Below are 22,041 nucleotides of genomic sequence, written 5' to 3'. Positions count from 1 at the left end.
TAACGGGTGCCTTCCCTAGACACTGACGCTACCGCTAGACCAAGGTCCACTAGGTGAGGGGTGTCTTCCCAGGTGTTGGCGTTACCACTAGACCGGGGCGCCCTCTAGTGGCCCTTTCCAGGCGTAACAGAGGGCTCACACTCTTCTTGTCTTCTAGTCACTTCTCACCATGTCCCTTCAACTCCTATCTCTGCATGGCCTGATTTTTCCTAGGTTATAATTGTAGAACAAAGATTAGTATAATATTGGAACAGAATAATGTTACAAACTAGTGATGAACGATATTCATATATAATCACATCTATAATCTATTTCTAGTATAACTATTCTTATTCTGTATATTTTCTTTATTATACTGGAACAGCTTGTGCCCTCGGTTCTTGCCTTGACACCTGGGTGGCTTGCCGCCCACAGGCAGGGGAGACAGCTAAGAAATGAGGCTGGTTCACAACTGCTGCACTGAGCAGTTGTGAGGTAGACAGATCACTTGACCTCAGGAGTTCGAGACCAGGCTGGGCAACATGGTGGAATCCCATCTCTATAAAAAATGCAAAAATTAGCCGGGCATGGTGTTGTGCACCTGTAGTCCCAGCTACTTGGGGGACGGAGGCAGGAGGATTGCTTGAATCTGGGAGGTCGAGGCTGCAGTGAACTGAGATTGCAGCACTGCCCTCCAGCTTAGGTGACAAAGTGAGACTGTCTCCAAAAAAAAAAAGAAAATAGTAAAAGTAAATAAACATATAATTAATAAGCTAATAGAGAAAAAAGAATAATAAAAATACTTATTTCAAAAAAAAGAAAAAGGAACATAGAAGAGATTGAATGAATGAAAAACAAATAGTAAGATGATAGATGTAAAGCCAAATATATCAATAGTTACAATAAAAATAGAGAGGCAAAATACCTCAATTATGTTGTCAGACTGGACTAACAGACAACTACAATTATTTGCTGCTTACAAGAGAAACATCACAAATATAAGGATACAAAAAGGTTGACAGCAAAAGGATGGAAAAATATCCTGTGTAAATGAAAGCCAAAAGAAAGACATTTTAGTTTTATTAATATAAGAAATAAGATAGTTTAAAATAAGAACCACCAGAACTGGAGGGATATTTTGTAATGATAGAGTTAATCAACCAGGAAGAGATAATAATTCTAAATTAGCATGATTCTAACAATATACTTTCAAATGCATAAAGCAAAAAAATCTGGAAAATTTTCAAATATTTGAAATTAAATCACACAGTTATAAATAACCCACGTTTTAAAGAGAACTCTACAAGGAAAATCAGAAAATATTTCTAATTGAATGAAAATAAAAACATAAGATATCAAAATGTGTGGAATGTAGTTAAATTAGCCATTAGAGGAAATGCGTAGCATTAAATATAAAACAGGGCTTGAATTAATAATCTAAGCTTCCACCTTAGGAAACTAGGGGAAAAAAGAGCAAATTAAACTTAAAACAGGCAGAAAGAAGAAAATACAAGAGATAAAAGCAGAAATCAGCCGAATGTTTTAGCACATGCCTATAGTCCCAGCTACTTGGGAGGCTGAGGCAGGAGAATCACTTGCAGTGAGCAGAGATTGCAGTGAGCAGAGATCACTCCAGCCAGGGCAACAGAGCAAGACTCTGTCTTAAAAAACAAAAAAACAAAAAGCAGAAATCAATAAAATTGAGCACAGATAACAGTAATAAAGGAAACAACAAAGGACATGACAAAGTGCAATTTATCCCAAGAATTTAAGGCTGATTCAACATTTGAAATTGAATCAGTGTCATTCATGATATCTGTAGACTAAAGGAGAAAAATCATATGATCATCTGAATAGATGCTAAAAGCATGTGCCAGATGTAACCTCTCTTCAGGGTAAAGACTCCCAGAAAACTAAGGATAAAAGGAAACTTCTTTAACCTGCATTTTTAAATTTATTTATTTTGAGACAGAGTCTCACTCTGTCACCCAGGCTGGAGTGCAGTGGCATGATCTTGGCTCACTGCAACCTCTGCCTCCCGGGTTCACACCATTCTCCTGCCTTAGCCTCCTGAGTAGCTGGGACTACAGGCGCCCGCCACCACGCCCAGCTAATTTTTTGTATTTTTAGTAGAGACAGGGTTTCACCATGTTAGCCGGGATGGTCTCAATCTTCTGACCTTGTGATCTGCCCGCCTTGGACTCCCAAAGTGCTGGGATTACAGGCGTGAACCACTGCGCCCGGCCTTTTTTTTTTTTTTTTTTTTTAATTTGTGTTTTAACTTTTATTTTAAGTTCAGGGGTACATGTGCAGGATGTGCAGGTTTGTTACATAAGTAACTGTGTGTCATGGGGATTGTTGTACAGATTATTTCATCACCCAGTTATTGAGCCTAGTATCCATTAGTTGTTTTTCCTGATATTCTCCCTCCTCCCACTCTCCACCCTCCAATAGGCCCCAGTGTGTGTTGTTCCCCTCTACGTGTCCATGTGTTCTCATCATTTAGCTCCCACTTACAAGTGAGAACATGTGGTGTTTGTTAAACTCCATCTGTAAAACTCCCAGACCTAAAATCATTCTTAATATTGAAAAATTGAGGCTCTGCCCTGCCCAGGGTAGGCTGTGGATGGTCCAATAGACTGGGCTTGTGCCGTGTGGGGAAGGTGCGGGCATCACAGCCTTCCTTTTCCTGGGGCCCTCTGCATTGGGGACAGAATGTAACCCATGGGACCCTCAGGACCTCCAGCTGCCCAGTCCCAGATTGAAGGGACGGGCATCAGTGGAGAGGGTCTTAAATCGAGATGATTTGCTTTTATAGATTGAGAGACACAAGGCATGGATGGATAGAAACCTTTGCATGTATCAGTTCACATATCAATATATCTGCCTGCATGCTCCAGTTATGTAACAGTCGTGCCTGCTACATTCAGTATGAATCTGCCTATGACCTCTTGGTTTGATATTTTACGACTTTCGCTAGATTCACGGAAGGGTGAACCTGGAATTAAACAGGCAACAGAAAATGTAAAAGCATTGATAAATCAAGAGGTGAAGAATGGCATTTCTTCTACAGAATTGTTTTGGGAGGATTTTCTCAAGGAGGAGCTCTTGTCTTTATGTACATCTTTTACCACAAAGCAGCAACCAGCACCGAGTGTCACTGCACTCAGTTGCTGACTTTGGGCAACTGAGTTGCCCACTTTGGGATCCATTTCTACAGGGTGCCATTGTGGCACAAATAGAGATATTTCTATTCTCCAGTGCCTTGGAAATTGTGATCCTTTAGTTTCACTAATGTTTGGTTTTCTTACTGTTGAAAATCTGAAAGCATTGGTATATCCAGCCAAAGTAAACTTCAAAACCTTCATAGGCGTGATGCACAGCTTGTCGCCAGGAAATGATGGCTATCAAGCAATTTGTTGATAAACTCCTACCTCCTGTTGATAGATTTCACTACAAAGGCCTTCTGCAGAAATACACCAGCATCACTGTAGTAGAGTATAAACCTTTCCCCCAGCCAGATCTTTAAACTTCTAATGTTTGCAGTGTGAAAATGTTTTGCAAATACACGCCAATGGCATGAACTAACTTATGGCTCCTCATGGGCAATTATGATCTTTTAAGTTTCTGTACATTTCTATACACAGATATATGGTAGAATATATCAGTATTACAATAAATGAAGTTTTTTCACTTATTTTAATAATTATGTTTGAGAAAAAGAAGCTAGCTTAGTGAAATTCCATCTCTACAAAAAGTACAAAAATTAGCCAGCGATGGTGGTGCACGCCTGTAATCTCAGCTACTCGGGAGACTGAGGCAGGAGAATTGCTTGAACCTTGGAGGCAGAGGTTGCAGTGAGCTGAGATGGAGCCACTGCACTCCAGCCTGGGTTAAAGAGCTCAAAAAAAAAAAAAATTACTAGTATGCTTAATGAACATTTGTTCAGGTTTAAATGAACAGTTAAGGCCAGGCATGGTGGCTCAAGCCTGTAATCTCAGTGCTTTGAGAGGTCAAAGGGGGAGGATCACTTGAGGCCAGGAGTTTAAGACCAGCCTGAGCAACACAGTATGACCCTGTCTCTACAAAAAATTAAAAATTTAGCAGGATGTGGTGGTGCACAACTGTAGTCTCAACTACCCAAGAGGCTGAGACAGAAGGATCACTTGAGCCTGGGAGTCCAAGGCTATAGTGAGTTATGATTGCCACTGCCTTTTAACGTGGGCAACAGAGCAAGACCCTGTCTCTAAAAAAAGTAAAATAAAATAAAATAATTAAATGAGCCATTAAGATATAAATGATTTATGCATGCTGTGATTTAGTCTATGGATTTATTCTAAAATTGCTAAAATGTCACCATGTATTGACCATGAAAAACTCTTAAAAAAATCAATGAATCCAGGAGTTGTTTTTTTGAAAAAATTAACAAAATAGTCTGCTAGCTAGACTAATAAGGAAGAAAAGAGAGATGAATGAAATAGACACAATAAAAAAAATAAAGGCGATATCACTATTGATCTCACAGAAATACAAACTACTATCAGAGAATACTATAAACACCTCTATGCAAATAAACTAGAAAACCTAGAAGAAATGAATAAATTCCTGGAAACAAACACCCTCCCAAGACTAAAGCAGGAAGAAGCTGAATCCCTGAATAGACCAATAACAAGTTCTGAAATTGAGGCAGTAATTAATAGCCTACCAACCAAAAAAAAGCCTAGGATCAGACAGATTCACAGCCAAATTCTACCAGAGGTACAAAGAGGAGTTGGTACCATTTATTCTGTAACTATTCCAAACAATTAAAAATGAGGGACTCCTCCCTAACTTGTTTTATGAGGCCAGCATCATCCTGATACCCAAACCTGGCAGAGACACAACAAAAAAAGAAAACTTCAGGCCAATAACCCTGATGAACATTGATGCGAAAATCCTTGATAAAATACTGGCAAACTGAATTCAGCAGCACATTAAAAAGCTTATCAACTATGATCAAATTGGCTTCATCCCTGGGATGCAAGGTTGGTTCAACATACATAAATCAGTAAACGTAATCCATCACATAGAATCAATGACAAAAACCACATGATTATCTCTATAGATGTAGAAAAGGCCTTTGACAAAATTCAACATCGCTTCATATTAAAAACTCTCAATAAACCAGGTATTGATGAAACAATCTCAAAATAATAAGAGCTATTTATGACAAACCCATAGCCAATATTATACTGAATGGGCAAAAGCTGGACGCATTCCCTTTGAAAACCGCTGCAAGACACGGATGCCCTCTCTCGATGCTCCTATTCAACATAGTATTGGAAGTTCTGGCCAGGCAATCGGGCAAGAGAAAGAAATAAAGCATATTCAGATAGAAAGAGAAGAAGTCAGATTGCCTCTGTTTGCAGATGACATGATTGTATGTATAGAAAATGCCATCGTCTCAGCCCCAAAACTCCTTAAGCTGATAAGCAAGTTCAGCAAAGTCTGATAGTACAATATCAATGTCCAAAAATCACAAGCATTCCTATACACCAACAACAGACAAGCAGAGAGCCAAATCATGAATGAACTCCCACTAACAACTGCTACGAAGAGAATAAAATACCTAGGAATACAGCTTACAAGGGACATGAAGGACCTCTTCGAGGAGAAATATAAACCACTGCTCAAGGAAATAAGAGAGGACACAAACAAATGGGAAAACATTCCATGCTCATGGATAAGAAGAATCAATATTGTGAAAATGGCCATAGTGCCCAAAGTAATTTATAGATTCAGATGCTATTCCCATCAAGCTATCGTTGACTTTCTTCACAGAATTAGAAAAACACTACTTTAAATTTCCTGTGGAACCCCAAAAGAGCCCTTATAGCCAAGAAAATCCTAAGAAAAAAGAACAAAGCTAGAGGCATCATGCTACCTGACTTCAAACTATACTACAAGGCTACAATAACCAAAACAGCATAATACTGGTACCAAAACAGGCATGTCGACCAATGGAACAGAACAGAGGCCTCAGAAATAGCCCCACACATCTACAACCATCTGATCTTCGACAAACCTGACAAAAACAATCAATGAGGAAAAGAGTCCCTATTTAATAAATGGTGCTGGGAAAACTGGCTAGCCATATGCAGAAAACTGAAACTGGATCCCTTCCTTAAACCTTATACAAAAATTAACTCAAGATGGATTAAAGACTTAAATGTAAAATGCAAAACCATAAAAACCCTAGAAGAAAACCTAGGCAATACCCTTCAGGACATAGGCATGGGCAAAGACTTCATGATGAAAACACCAAAAGCAGTGCAACAAAAGCCAAAAGTGACAAATGGGATCTAATTAAACTAAAGAGCTTCTGCACAGCAAAAGAAACTAGCATCAGAGTGAACAAGCAACCTACAGAATGGGAGAAAAATTTTGCAATCTACCCAACTGACAAAGGTCTAATATCCAGAATCTACAAGGATTCTTAAACAAATATACAAGAAATAAACAACCCCATCAGAAAGTTGGCAAAGGATCTGAACACTTCTCAGAAGAAGACATTTATGCGGACGACAAACATATGAAAAAAAAATCTCATCATCACTGATCATTAGAGAAATGCAAATCAAAACCACAATGAGATACCATCTCATGCCAGTCAGAATGGCAATTATTAAAAAGTCAAGAAACAATAGATGCTGGCGAGTCTGTGGAGAAATAGGAACACTTTTACACTGTTGGTGGAAATGTAAATTAGTTCAACCATTGTGGAAAACATTGTGGTGATTTCTCAAGGATCTAGAACCAGAAATGCCATTTGACCCAGCAATCCCATTACTGGGTATATACCCAAAGGAATATAAATCATTCTACTATAAAGACACATGCACATGTATGTTTATTATAGCACTATTCACGATAGCAAAGACATGGAACCAAACCAAATGCCCATGAATGATAGACCGGATAAAGAAAATATGGCACATATACACCATGGAATACTATGCAGCCATAAAAAGAATGAAATCATGTCCTTTTCAAGGATATGGATGAAACTGGAAGCCATCATCCTCAGCAAACTAACACAGGAACAGAAAATCAAACACCACATGTTCTCACTCACACACACACACACACACACACAATCACACATTATATATATACTATACTATATATATACACACTATAAAAATACTATACTACATGTAGTTTGTGTATAAATAAATATACATAAATATATATGTTGAATTGTGTAAATATATATACACACTCAGCACAAATATACATGATTGTAATATGTAGTAAGAATAAGGTAGTATTTCATTATTCCTAATAACAGAGATAATGCTTTTAAGTGCTCTCTTCAATTAATGGCCCTTTTATTTTGAGGACCAGGCTTTTCTTTTCCCTGATGTTTCTATTTAATATTCTTTTTTTTCTCTCAAGAAATATTCTTTCTTCCTTTACTATCCCTAACAGACCAAATACTATCTCCCTGCCATAGACATGTATTCTCAATGCATGCTATAATTTGACATCCTGAATTACAAACACATGGTATTTAAAGTGTATGTATACTTTACAAAGAGAGTAAATATTACTCAAAATTTCCTACATATTTAAAAAAACTGTACGTTAGCCCAAATCTAGACCTATTTAGTAATTAGAATTGTTAATCCAGTTAACATAAATAATTCTGTGGTTTTATTTTTCTGTAATCAACTGAAAGAATGAATAGGTCATATTCTAGTATGTTCTGAAATATTTAAGACTGAACTCAAAACTAATTTCTAAGATGATTCTCCTTGTTACTAAATAAGTAAATGTTTACATTTACTTATTTTGTATGTATTTTTGAAGCCAACTACTGTATAAAATGAGCAATCTATTAGAAAATTTGCATTATTTTATTTGCTAATGAACTTACTTGAAAATTTCACTTTTCTGAATAACTTTTAATTTTTATTTTTAACTTTTTAAAATATCAGAATTGACATTCTGAATGCATTTTTAAAATGTCTTTTCTAAAATATTAGCATAAATGGCTTAAAAATTAGTATTTTGTGCAAACATAAAAACTACAGTCATTTGCTTTTAAATAGTCAAATTTTTCAGATTAGTAAAAATTATTTGAAAACAAATTTGTGGGTAATAAAGATTAGCTAGAACTGTATATGTATGGTGTAGTTACCACACAGTTTAATATGCAGCAAAAATGTAAGCCTGAGATTTCTGAGCTTTAATTTTTCTGCTGTTTTCCAACTGACCAAAACAATGTTAGGAATGCATCTTTGTAAATGGGTGCTAATTGAGAGTGGGAATAATTTTGTAATGGACTATAAAGGATGTTAATAATGAAGCCATATGTTTATGTCTGGATTTAAAACTTTTAAACCACTATTTGCTAAGTCATTTTGCCTTACCTTGAAGAACATAAACAGTTGTTTCAGTTATTCAAACTAACAAGATCTTATTATGGCAAGAAATATTTCATTCATTAAGATGTTGTGCTGCAATATGGGAAAATGTAAATCCTTTTCACGGTTTCTTTCAATGTGAAATAAAATTTAATTCTGACAAAAAAGGGAAAAAGTGGAATGCTTTCCCCCTATGATTGAGAACAAGGCAAGGACTTCCACTCACTCCACATTGTACTGGAGGCCTAGCAAGTGCAATAAAGTGAGAGAGGAAAACATTTTACAGACTAGAAAGGAAGAAACAAAACTGTCTTTATTCATAGACAACATGATTGTCTACATAGAATATTCCAAAGAATCTAGAGAAACAATACCAGAAGTTTAGTCATATCAGAGTACATAAAAGCAATATACAAAATTAAATGTATTTCCATATGTGACCAATAAACAATTGTAAATTACAAATTACAATGTAAAAAACACTACCATTTACGGTGGCATCAAAAATCTTTACGTATTTAGAGAAAATCTAAGTGAAAAATTGTTATGAAGAAGACTACAGAACATTAATAAGGAGAAATAAGAAGTAAATAAATAAATATAGAGAGATACTTTGTTTATGGATCAGAACACTCAGTATCATTATGATATCAATTCTCCCCCAATTTATCTGTAAATTCAATGCAATTATAATAAAAATCTCAGCAGATTTTTTGAAATAGAAATTGATGATTTAATAAATAATTCTAAAGCTTTTATACAAAAGCAAAGGATCTAGAGTAGCTAAAACAATTTTGAAAAAGAAGACTGAAGTTGAGGAATCATAGTATCTAATTTCAACGTACTGCAAAACTGCTGCAATCAGGGCAGCATGTTATTGGTGTAAAGACAGACATAATGGTCAACTTACTTTTGACAAGGCTGCCAAAACCATCCAATGGTGAAAGGATAATCTTTTCAACAATGGTGCTGGGACAACTAAGAGAAAAGGCAACCTGTCTACCTGAGGTGTTGGGAAGTTATTGACTCAACAAATCTGAGACTTGTCTTCAAGCCTGGAAAACATATTGGGTGATTGGTTTCTAAGTGCCTACTAGTCCCATCTTATTATTAGTTATTTTTGTCTCTCTCATAGCTCAGTGTTTGTTATCCAGTGTTACAAATGTTCATTGATCAAAGACAAAACAAGATGAATATGTTGATTGATAGGTAACAGGAAATCAGACCACTGAAAATGAAAACATATGTTTAAGAAGAGTCAGGAACAGTGGTAAGGCTCTGGAGAATTCATAGAGTATTTTCTGCAACTCTGATGGATGATTAAAAAGGAGGATTAAGGAAAAAAAACTCTATTCTCCTAGAAAGGAATTATTATTATCTGACCATGGCAACAAATAATGACCGAAGCCAGTTTTTTTTTTTTTTTTTTTTTTTTTTGAGACGGAGTCTCGCTCTGTCACCCAGGCTGGAGTGCAGTGGCCGGATCTCAGCTCACTGCAAGCTCTGCCTCCCGGGTTCACGCCATTCTCCTGCCTCAGCCTCCCGAGTAGCTGGGACTACAGGCGCCTGCCACCTCGCCCGGCTAAGTTTTTGTATTTTTAGTAGAGACGGGGTTTCACTGTGTTACCCAGGATGGTCTCAGATCTCCTGACCTCGTGATCCGCCCGTCTCGGCCTCCCAAAGTGCTGGGATTACAGGCTTGAGCCACCGCGCCCGGCCCGAAGCCAGTTTTAAACCCATCCTAATCAATCATGACAACTTCACATCAGTAAATACACTCCCTAAAATCAGCCAATTAGCAACAGTTGTTCACTCTATTCAGCGAACAAGCTTCTGAAAGTTAACCAGCCATCAATGGTGTTACTTGCTTTCACAGTTAAACATTAAAAAACATTTAAAAATAAATAAATAAAATAAAAATAAAACAATAAAACAATAACAACAAAAAAGCACCCTAAACACTCCTGGGTTTTTTGTTTTTTGTTTTGAGACAGTGTCTCGCTCTGTCACCCAGGCTGGAGTACAGTGGCAGGATCTCAACTCGCTGTAACCTCTGCCTCCCAGGTTCAAGCGATTTGCATGCCTCAGCCTCCCAAGTAGCTGGAGTTACAGGCGCCCACCACCATGCCCCTCTAATTTTTGTAATTTTTTTGTAGAGATAGGGTTTCACCATGTTAACCAGGCTGGTCATGGATTCCTGGCATCAAGTGATCTGCCTACCTTGGCCTCCCAAAGTGCTGGGATTACAGGCATGAGCCGCCGCACTCAGCCAACATCCTATTTTTGAAAATCTCCAATCTCTGAACTCTGTCTTACAAAACCAACTCTGCATTGCTGAGAGAGGCTGTGCTTTACAGGCACAGCTCTAACTTGCCTACAAAGTGATAAATTCTTATTGATGGTATTTGTTAATTTTTTTTAAATTGATTTTTAAATATGATTTTTATGATTCCTCATTCTAAATAAATATTTTTTATCTAAAATAATTGTCTTATTCTACAAGTACTTATTAAGCACATACTATGAGGAAACATGTTAAACAGAAACAAAAATGGTCCCTGCTCTCATGAAATTTACAGTCTAGTGGAGAAGGGCAGACATTAATCAAATAAACATACCAAAATATATAAAACGTTTTAACTGTGTCCACCCATGAAAGATTATAAGCCATAGGAACTACCTGCCCACCATAAATAACTATTTAAGAATGCACAAAATTAATCGAACAACTAATTTCAGACATGGTACAACAGGTAGCACAGAACTATGATCCCCAAAGGAAACAAAACAAGTGAATTCAGTCCTACGATGGCTCCAGTTTACTGCCTGGAGAGAGTTTCCAGGCCACAGTGCAGGGAAGGCAAAAGCAAACAGAGCCCCACTGAATTGAGGGGATGGAGACTGGCACCCTGGGAGGCACAGGTGACTAGAATTTACAGGCAAAGTATAGGAAATAAAGTTGCTGAACAGAGAGAGAATAATGCCTCAGTGATCTGTGGGATATCAGTCTAAGATGCATGTAATGGAAGTCATAGAAAAAAGAGAGACACAAAATATTTGAAGGAAGGATGGCCAGAAGTTTTCTAAATTTGGTAAAAACTATAAGCCCACAGATCCAGGAGATTCAACAAACCTGAAACAGAATAAACTTTGTAAAAACATACCAAAATATATCATGACCAATTGCTCACACATCCTTATAAAGTCTTAAAAACAGCTATTGGGAAAAAGATACATTATATACAGATAAGAATTACAACTGACTGGCCAGGCATGGTGGCTCATGCCTGTAATCCCAGCACTTTGGGAGGCTGAGGCAGGCGGATCATGAAGTCAGGAGATCGAGATCATTCTGGCTAACATGGTGAAATCCCATCTCTACTAAAAATACAAAAAATTAGCCAGGTGTGGTGGTGGGCACCTGTAGTCCCAGCTACTCGGGAGGCTGAGGTAGGAGAATGGTGTGAACCTGGGAGGCTGAGCTTGCAGTGAGCTGAGATCACACCACTGCACTCCAGCCTGGGTGACAGAGCGAGACTCCATCTCAAAAAAAAAAAAAAAAAAAAAAAAAGAATTACAGCAGACTTCTTTTCCAAAACTACATAAGCCAGAACAATGGAACATCTTTACAGTGCTAAAAGAAAAAAGCTGTCAACCCTAAATGTTCTGTGATGAGCAAGTCTATGCAAACTTAACCCCAAAGCCCAGGAAGCTGAGAGGTGAAAGAAGAAGGCTGACATGTCTGGCTTCTCAGAAAGAAACATTTAAGAGGGACTTACAAACAGAAGTGATAGATAGACTTTGGCAGCCATGAGAAGGTATAGTGGATCCCTGAGTCCTTATCCCCCAGGCCCAAAGATTATACACCACAGGGAAGGAATGTGTAACAATTGAAATCAACCCCTCAGAGAGAGGCAAGAAAGAACAGTAGAAAAAGTAGAAATCTCAGAGGCATTTCCAGAACAGAGGTTAATCAGAAGTCAATATGGTAGACTAGCAAGATGGAGTTGCTTTATTATCTGCACCTGTGGAGGAAAAGTTAAATTTTAAATTTGAACTCAATTGAACATGGACACAAATAATGGTCACCAAGTCCCAGAACAGGTTGTGTGAGCCCCTTTGAGGCATTCATCCAGCGCTGTTTCGGAGAAATCTCTATTTCAATCTATTCCTATATGTTAGTTATTGAAAAACAATAGACAATCACAAAAACAAGTTGACCTTTTTGTGTTCCTTGAGCCCAGTCACAAGGGGCCTTAATGACTTGTTACAAAAAGAGCTAGGGTCTCAGACCATGCTGAAGCTTCAGGAGACCTCTCCTCATCTGTGCATGAATGAGTGGCCGACTTTGGAGGCCAGGCTGTTGCTTCCCGGCCTGGTGGTGAATCCTCCATAGTCTGATGAGTGTAGTGTCCAACTCTGGAGCCCAGGCTGTTGCTTCCCGGTCTGGCAATGAATCCTCCATAGTCTGGTGAGTGTATATATACATAGATATATATATATATCTTTTCCCTTCTTCCCTTCCCATTGCAATTTGCTTATTATATCAATTTGCTTATTATATCATTTGCTTATTGTATCTGCATTGCCATTTACATGGGATAAAGATTGTTTACCCTTAAAGGTATTGTGTGTGTGTCTTTTCTTCTCCCCCACATGTGTTTTTGTTTTCTGCACAGAACTACACCAAATCTACCAAACATCGTCCATCACAGGCTACACTACTATTGTCTTTTATGTGAACTACTGGAATAGTGTCCCAACTGGCCTCCCTGCTTCCATCCTTGGTGACTTCCAATCCATTCTCCATCTGAAATCAGGTTAATGTTATTACTATGTGAACAGGATTATGCAATTCCCCTGCTTAAGAAAAAAAGAAAAAAAAAAAAAAAAAAAAGGCTGTTCATTTCACTCTGAATAAAATCCAAAGTCATTGACATGGCCTGCAAGGCTCTGTCTTCTTGTTCTACCTTTCTTCCACTCCTATTCCTCTAACTCTTGCTGATTCAGCATTTTTAAAATAATTTTGTTTTAGACAGGGTTTTACTCTGCCACCCAGGCTGGAATGCAGTGATGAGATCATGGCTCACTGCAAACTCAAGCAATCCTCCCACCTCAGTCTCTCACGTAGCTAGGAATACAGACACGCACCACCACACCCGGCTAAATTTTTTTATTTTTTGTAGAGACAGGGTCTCGCTATGTTGTCCAGCCTGGTTTCAAACTCCTGGAGGCAAGTGGTTTTCCCACCCTGGAGACTCGAAGTGCTGAGATTACCAGTGTAAGCCACTGCACCCAGCCTGATTCAGCTTTTTGCAGCCCCAGAATGTTCACAAATGCATTCTCTCAGCCCACAAAAATCCCTTCCCTGTCATTTCTACTCCTGTTTCTCACTTAAGGTCTTAGGTATAGGAGGTTACTCAGAAGGATTTTCCTGTTCTTCCTGAAAGGGTTATAGAAGGCTGTTGTACAGTGTGTCTTCAGAATTACAGAATGGACAGGCAGACTTGAAGTGCTTGTTCCTGTGAAAAAGAAGGATCAAAGCTCGAGGCTCAGCCTTGCCTTATGGAACTCCTTGTGTTCTTGCCCTGCACTGGGAGAAAATGATCCACATTTGGAATGACACACCTAGCCTGTCTACTTGGTATTCCTGCCTACCTCCTCTAAGTCTCAGCCTTGTGGGTGTGTGTCTGCTGGTACTGGTCAGGGCAGGTGAAGAACTTGAGCACATCACCCAACCCTACAGGGGTTTCCCTTCCCATTCCCAACAGCTCAGAGGAAGATAATGGGAGACAAAGGACCTGGTGATTAGACTCCCAAGACACTGGGTTGTCTGCTTGTGTCTCGGGTGAAACAGGCCCAGCAAGAGTCTTTAGGGCCAGAACTCAAAGATTTATTGAGGTGAGTGTTCCATTTTAGTCATGGCAAGGCTATACCTTTTATGGGGCTAAATTTAAGGTATAAAGTAATCATTTTGTTGTTTAGGGTCTAGGAGTTGCAGAGGAAACTGATTTCTTTTATACACTTTAAATGAACTTATTTACAAGCAATAAAGATCTAACACTATAAATGGTAAAGTCTTTCCCCTTGGTAAGCCCTTCAAACAGCAAACTCAACAGTAGCAGCTAATGCATCTTTCAAAAGGCACTCTTGCAATCAATTAACTTACTATGCTTGACTATTCAGCCTGTTAATCCAAATTTAAGCATTACCTCAAAGCTGCTTTACCATTGTGAAGTTCACTAAAATGCTCCATTGAAACAATTCACTCAGGGGTAAAACACAAAGTGGCAAGCTGGGGACACAGTGGCTCTTTAAGAGGGATTTTAAAGTTTATGTCCCTGCCTTCTCCCCAGCAGCTGTATTCTCCCCAGTGGCCAGAGTTTCCTTCTGCTTCAACAAAAATATATCTATATTCTCTTCCATTTCTATGTGTCTAAGGCTTTCCCATATTCCAGACTCTGGTGTACATGATCTAGCCTATTTTTAGTCTAAAGACATCTTAGGGATGAGACCAGAATTCCAAGTGAGGTTCAAATTTGCAGTAACACCAGTGGCCCAAGTATGCAACTTGAGGCTGCCAAAAGTGGCTCTTTAAAATGTCTTAGAGCTGTTGAGTAACACTAAACTCCTTATTTTACAAATGAGTCAAGTGAGACACAGAGAAATTTAGTCTCTTCTCAGTTTGTGAGGTATCTTTCAAGATACAGTTTAGCCATCCACTCAGAAGCCATCCCTGACCGCTCTCCACTGTCATCAACACCAAATATTTACTGAGTGTCTGTTATATGCCAGTCCTTGTTCTAGGCACTTGGGATTCACCAGTCCACAATGGAGCCAAAAATCCCTGCCCTGGAGCAGCTTACATTCTAGCACAGGAAACAGACAGTAAACAGTTGAGTATGATACATGTTGAAGACAGCAAGTTCTGGAGGAGAACGGAACAGGGTCATGGGGATCAGGAGTGCCTGAGTGGGAGATGGTTGAGTCTGTGATTTTTAAATAGTTGAGTAGGTGACAGTTGGCACAAACTTAAAGGAGTTGAGGAAGTTACCCACTCAAGGATCTGGGGAAGAGTATGCCACATAGGGGGACCACCCATGCAAATGCTATTATGTAGAACCTTGCCTGGTAAGCCCAAGACACAGTGAGCAAGCCAGTGACAGCTTCAGGGGCGAAAGGGAAACGGGCTTGCAGAACACTTGGGACCACCATAGGGGCTTTGGCCACTGCAGAGTTCTAGCAGAAGAGTGTGTCAAAGTCAAAACATGGAGACAAATCTCTGAAATTTGGAAATTTTATTTGGAAAGACAGAATTGCAACTTGGGACATACATATAGTCTGGGTGATCTTCGGTATGTCTGCAGAACAAAGAGAAGCTTGAAGCTTTCATTGTAAAAAGAGAAATGTTATGTTTTGCTCTCAGAAAGTTCTTTGGTCCTAGAAAAGTTTTGAGGAACTGACAAGTTTTGATTGGTAAGTGACAGCAATGGGTTAAACTATTCTCAGAGCTCCAGGAGATTGTTTCAGTAGCTATAGATAAGACTGGTTTCAGGTTACAGCAGGTAGTTTCAGCAGCCAGGCTTGCAAAGAATTATATTCTTGGAGCAATGTTTTGTGTCCTGAGTGCCTTTCCCTCTGCCTTCTCAAATCTATTTTAATTGAGTATGACAAGAATGACCCAAATGGTATGATCAACTTTCACAAGTGGCATGATTCAACTTTTTCTGATTTCAAAGGCCCATTCTGGCTGCTGTATTGAGAAGAGAATGTGGTGGACAGATATAGAACCATGGAAATCTGATAGGGCTATTGCAATCAGAAAAGAGGTGACAGCAGCTTGGATCTGTTGGTAGCAGTAGAGTGGTAAGAAGCAATTTCATTCTGGCTATGTTTTAAAAATAGAACCAACAGGATTGGCTGAGAGATTGGATGGATTTTAAGAGAAAGAATGTCTCTGAGGGTTTTGTTTTGTTTTGTTTTGCTTTCCCAAACTACAATAATGAGGATTTTTTTCTTCTTTTTATAAGTCTAAGCAACATACTTACACACATATTCCAACTCATCACACTGTGTCATAATTTTTTTTTCTACTTCTTCTACTTTGTGCTAAGCTAAGGGCCGACCTTGTGTTGTATTCACCTTTACATTCCCAATGCCCACTGCAGCATTCAATAAATATTTGTTGAGTAAATGAACATTAAGTGTGGCAGATGTGAATTCACATTGGACCCAACACTGTCCTTATCATCTCCCTCCTAAGATACCTTTTGCCTCAAGTGTGAAAGTCCATTTGCTGATCTCTACAGAGAGGCTGAGTTCAGGTTCCACTTGCTGACCTTCCTTTCAGGGCTTTATTCATTTTATATTACTGTCTGTGATATTGTGAATATATATATGTGTGTATATGTGTGTGTGTATATATGTACATATACACATATATATGTATATATACACACATATATGTATATATACACATATATATCTACACACATATACACACACACACACACACACATATATATGGTCTTCATTCCTGATTCCTGGCATACCAGCTCCTAAAATCCTTGGAATCTCAAGTAATTGATAAGAATGCCTTTTGTATGCTATTGAGATGACTGGAGGTCCCTAGGACAGGGACTGGCCACTGGAAAGACTAGGGCATGATTAGACTTTCAGCCCTACTCCCCAGTTTCCAGGGAGGAGAAAGGGCCTGAAGGTTAATTTGATCGCCAATGGCCAATGATGTAATCAGTCATGCCTATGTAATGAAGCTTCCTTAAAACCCCAAAAAGGATTGGGTTTGATTGAGCTTTTGGATAGCTAAACATGTGGAAGTTCCTGGAGGATAGTGGTCCTAAATAGGGTATGGAAGCTCCATGCCCTTTCCTATATGCCTTACGCTATCCATCTCTTCCACCTGGCTATTTAAATATATCCTTTGTAATATCCTTTATTATAAGTGAGTAAAAGTAAGTAAAGTGTTTTTCTGAGTTCTCTAAGCCTCTTTAGAAAATTAATCAAACCTAAGGAGGGAGTTGTTGGAATTCCTGATTTATAGCTGGTTCTTCAGAAGCATAGGTGACAACCTACTCTTTGTGATTGGCATTGGAAGTAGGAAGAAGTCTTGCGGGACTGAGCCCTCAACCTATGGGACCTGATGTTGTATCCAGGTAGGTAAGTGTCAAAATTAAATTGAATTAGAGGACACCCAGCTGTTGTCTGCTGCAGAATTCATTGGCATATAGGAAAAAGGTCTTCTTCACCCCAACTCTGGTGTCAGAGTATTGAATGTATTGTTTAGTGACCCGAGGTGGTCTGTATTGAGAATTAAAGTGGGAAAAACACTCTTTTTTTTTTCCTATATATTACACTGTGTAACAGATTACCACAAATGTAGTCACTTAAAACAATACACATTTATTATCTCACATTTTCCATGGATCAGGAATCCAAGCACAATTAAGCTGGGTCCTCTGTTATAGTCTCACAAGACTGCAATGAATGTGTAAGGCTGTGTTTTCATCTGGAGGCTCAAATGGGGAAGAATCTGCTTCCAAGCTCATTCAGGTTGTGGGCAAAGTTCATTTCCTTGTGGTTTTAGGACTGAGGGTTCTAGCTTTTTGCTGGCTGTTGGCTGGAGGTTTTTCCTAGAGGCCACTGCAGCTCTTTGTTCTATGAGCTTCTCCAGAATGTCCACTTCATCAAGCCACAGGAGAGTCTTTAACTAGCTAAAAAATTTTATATACACAGTGATATGATTTAGCTGTGTCCCCACCCAAATCTTGAATTGTAGCTCCCATAATTCCCACATGTCATGAGAAAGACCCAGTGGGAGGTAACTGAATCATGAGGGGGTGTCTTTCCCATGCTGTTCTCGTGACAGTGAATATGTCTCATGAGATCTGATGGTTTTATAAATGGAAGTTCCCCTGCACAGGCTCTCCTGCCTGCTGCCATGTGAGATGTGTCTTTGCTCCTCTTTTGCCTTCTGCCATGATTGTGAGGCCTCCCTAGCCATGTGGAACTGTGAGTCAATTAAACTTCTTTCCTTTATAAATTACTCAGTCTCATGTATGTCTTTATTAGCATTGTGAGAATAGATTAAAACATGTGGTAATCACAGGAGTGACATCCTCATCCCCTTTGCTTTATTATATTAGTTAAAAGCAAGTCACAGGTCACACCCACACTCAAGGGGAGGGGATTACACAAAGGCCTGAACACCAGGAGGTGTTAAAATGACTTTCATCATTAGAAATGCGTTTGTTTCCTATCCCAACAATTTTGACCCCATGTTAGTTCTGGTACAGCATGGCCCCCAGACGTGGGTTGTCCAATACGGTAGCCACTGTTTCCATATATAGTGAGTGTGACTGAAGAACTGAGTTTCTAATTTTTAAAACATTTTAATGAATTTAAATTTAATCTAAAAATTGGTACTCCATTCGGTTATTGGAAAAATGTGTTTTTAGAACAGCTTGGGAATCTACTTTTTCAACTGTACATTTTGTGTAATCTAGACACTGATAAGTATCTCCATTGAAAATTCAGTGTTCAAATTGAGATGCGCTATTCCCTGTAAAATATAGACCAGTTTTCAAAGACTTGGTAGGAAAAAAACAAAGCATATCCTTAATAATTTAAAAACGAGTTATACGTTGAAATAACATCCTGTATATGTTGGGATAAGTAAATACTTTATTAAAAACAATTCCATGTTTTTGTTTTTATTTTTTAAAAAACAGGTTACCAGAAAATTTAAAGTTACACAAGTCACTCCCATTCTATTGCTGAGAGAAAACAGAGCGGTGAAGAGCTTACTACTGTCGGGTTAGCAAGATACCCCCGCAATGTTAACTAATGTTGTAAGGCCTCAACAAGAAATGTTGTGGGGGTTCAGGAAAGGGAAGGTGGGGTCGTCCAAAGGCTGGGAAAGTCTTCAGTTGAAGGCGAGGCAGATGGGACTATTAGTGAGTTTCAAGAGGACCAACGCCTTGCCGGCTGCGCGGGGCGTGCCCCGCCGCCTTGGCCTCATTTTTGCCCTGCGCCCCACACTTGAACGCGCGGCGCCTTTTGACCCCGCCGCCGCGCCGTAGACCGCGCTGCACGCCGGCTACCGCCATGGCGGAGGTGTCGGAGAGGACGCTGCAGTTGTCCGTGCTAGTAGCCTTCGCATCTGGAGTACTCTTGGGCTGGCAGGCGAACCGACTGCGGAGGCGCTACTTGGACTGGAGGAAACGGAGGCTGCAGGACAAGCTGGCGGCGACGCAGAAGAAGCTGGACCTGGCCTGAGACTCCGCGCCTTCCGCCCTATTCGATCCACCGCATGGCCACCTTGCCCTGTCCTCACCGGAGCTCCGGTCCGGCGGTGGCCAGAGCCAGGCTTGTCACACAGTCCCCGCCTGCCATGGCCGGCTCGTCCTGGAGTGTTGGTGAGCAGTACACTTAGTGACATTACAAAGGGAGACTTTGGGGTCGGGCGGATAGCTTAGGATCAACTCTGGCTAGGATAGGACTTACTCCCACAGACACCAGAGGGTGGAAGTTTTGTATTCCCTAATAACTTGCTCTTTGGTGTCTTAGTTTAGTTCACTGACTATTTAATGAGAATGTCTTATCGGTGCTATGTCGCTCATCCAGACAACATTGTAGAAAATACTGGAAAGAACAAAAGAAAAAAGGAACCGGGGAGGTGATTTTAACATCCTTGGTAGCACATCTTCGCCTTGGCGATTGTAAACTCCAAACTGAATTCTTAGGTTGTTGGCAGCCTGGTAAAGTGGAAAGAGCAGTGGCCTGGAAGTCAGGAACCTTGCATCCAGCCTTAGCATTTTCAGAAGAGCTGTGTATCATAAATTTTCAGGACCTCAGTTTTCTAGTCATAACACCAGATCTTATGGTTCATGGTTTAATACCACAGTACAGTTTGAAGTTACAGATTGTGTATTTCTAATTCTTTTCTTTTTTCTAACAGCTTGTTGAAGATGCATATAGACTACTGGAAAGAAACGACTTCTTCTTGCACTTTATGAATCAATTTTATTTTTAAAATAAAAAAATTAAACATCTTTGAACCTTTTATTTTTATCATAAGGGGAAGTATCATGTTTTTTATGCAGTTTACTGCATCAAGAGATCTGCATTTTCAAAACTGACTTACTAGTGTTTTTGAGAAGATGTATTATGTAACTCGTGCCCCTTCTTTGGTACACCACAAAGCAGACTTGGCTATGGGACCATTATGGGTTCTTTTACTGAACTTGTTGGAAAGCAAGGGGCTGTGTAAACATAACTGAGGTAAGGGTGCTGTATGTAAGACCTTTGAACTTCCAAGAGTAACAGTGTATTCCTTGGCCCTGCTCATGCCTATAATCCCAGCACTTTAGGAGGTTGAGGAGGGAGGACCACTTGAGCCCGGGAGTTGGAGACCAGCCAAGGCAACATAGGGAGACCCAGTCTTTACAGATAACTTACAAAGTAGTTGGCCGTGGTGGCACATACCTGTGAGCCCAGCTAATTTGTAAACCAGAGGCTGAGGCAGGAGGATCACCTGAGCCCAGAAGGTTAAGATTACAGTGAGCTGTGATCTCACCACTGCACTCCAGCCTGGATGACAGAGCGAGACCCTGTCTCAACCCAAAACAAAATGTGTTCCAAGTACAGAGTATAAATTTTTTCTTTTCTTTTTTTTTTTTTTTGAGACTGAATTTCACTCTTGTTGCGCAGGCTGGAGTGCAATGGCACAATCTCGGCTCACTGCAACCTCCACCTCCTTGGTTCAGGCAGTTCTCCTACCTCAGTCTCCCAAGTAGCTGGGACTACAGGCATGCGCCACCATGCCTGGCTAATTTTTGTATTTTTAGTAGAGACGGGATTTCACCATGTTGGTCAGGCTGGTCTCAAACTCCTGACCTCAGGTGATCCACTGGCCTTGGCCTCCGAAAGTGCTGGGAGTACAGGCGTGAACCACTGTGCTCAGCCAGTGTATAAGTTTTTATTGGCAAAAATATCTTTTATGTGTCATTATGGAATACACACGTGAAGGAGAAACCCTCCTGAACAGAGCTTAGTGATAAATCCTACCTGTATCTAAAAATCAGGAGTGAGTGCCTGGTTCCTTTGATTTGCAAGGAGTGTTTCTAGAATACCACCCTTGCTCATTCTTACAAAGATTAATTTCGTGTCTCAACTCCATGTTAATATAGGAAAGTTGTTTCCACATGAAGCACCCCCACCCTCCCCCCCATTTTAGTGGGGCTATTATGCCTATTACTTCCAACTTTGTTTTCATTCTGTGAATGTAGTAGTCAAGGACTGAAATGGTTCTTGGAGCTCAGTCCCGTCTGGGCTGCAGTTTGCTGAAGCTTCCTAGTGTCCACCCCTAATTGAGGCTCCAAGAGTTGAGAGTCTTTGAGGCAAGGTAGATTTCTTGAGGGACATACTACCCCCAACCTGTTGGAATGTACCTGGTTAAGCATCTGGATTGTGACTGGCCTAGTTCTGCCTGTTTGGACCTGTTCTTGTGCCATGTTCCTGGTGGACCTGGTCCTTCCAGTGTTGATTCTTTCTCTCATTACTTATGTACAGCACCCTGACACAGTCATGCCCTTCTTCTGTCTCTCCTCTAGGTATCCCTGCCTCTGGGCATGTG

At 39.8% G+C, this 22,041-nt stretch overlaps 1 protein-coding gene and 1 pseudogene across 1 annotated transcript; both read left to right on the top strand.

Moving 5' to 3' along the window:
- The first annotated feature begins 2,810 nt into the window (after positions 1 to 2,810).
- Positions 2,811 to 3,508, top strand: LOC100430441 (acyl-protein thioesterase 1 pseudogene; annotated as a pseudogene).
- A 15,732-nt stretch (positions 3,509 to 19,240) lies between these two features.
- On the top strand, positions 19,241 to 20,458 carry MTLN (mitoregulin). The gene is given in 4 exon segments (XM_028832295.2): positions 19,241 to 19,292; positions 19,295 to 19,407; positions 19,410 to 19,822; positions 20,365 to 20,458. Coding segments are annotated over 3 exon segments (438 nt in total). The 3' UTR covers positions 19,683 to 19,822; positions 20,365 to 20,458.
- Positions 20,459 to 22,041: the final 1,583 nt, after the last annotated feature.

Source organism: Macaca mulatta, chromosome 13 (assembly GCF_049350105.2).
Source record: "Macaca mulatta isolate MMU2019108-1 chromosome 13, T2T-MMU8v2.0, whole genome shotgun sequence".
Classification (NCBI taxonomy): domain Eukaryota; kingdom Metazoa; phylum Chordata; class Mammalia; order Primates; family Cercopithecidae; genus Macaca; species Macaca mulatta.
The sequence above is the reverse complement of the archived record's forward strand: the minus strand, read 5'-3'. Positions and strand labels throughout refer to the sequence as shown.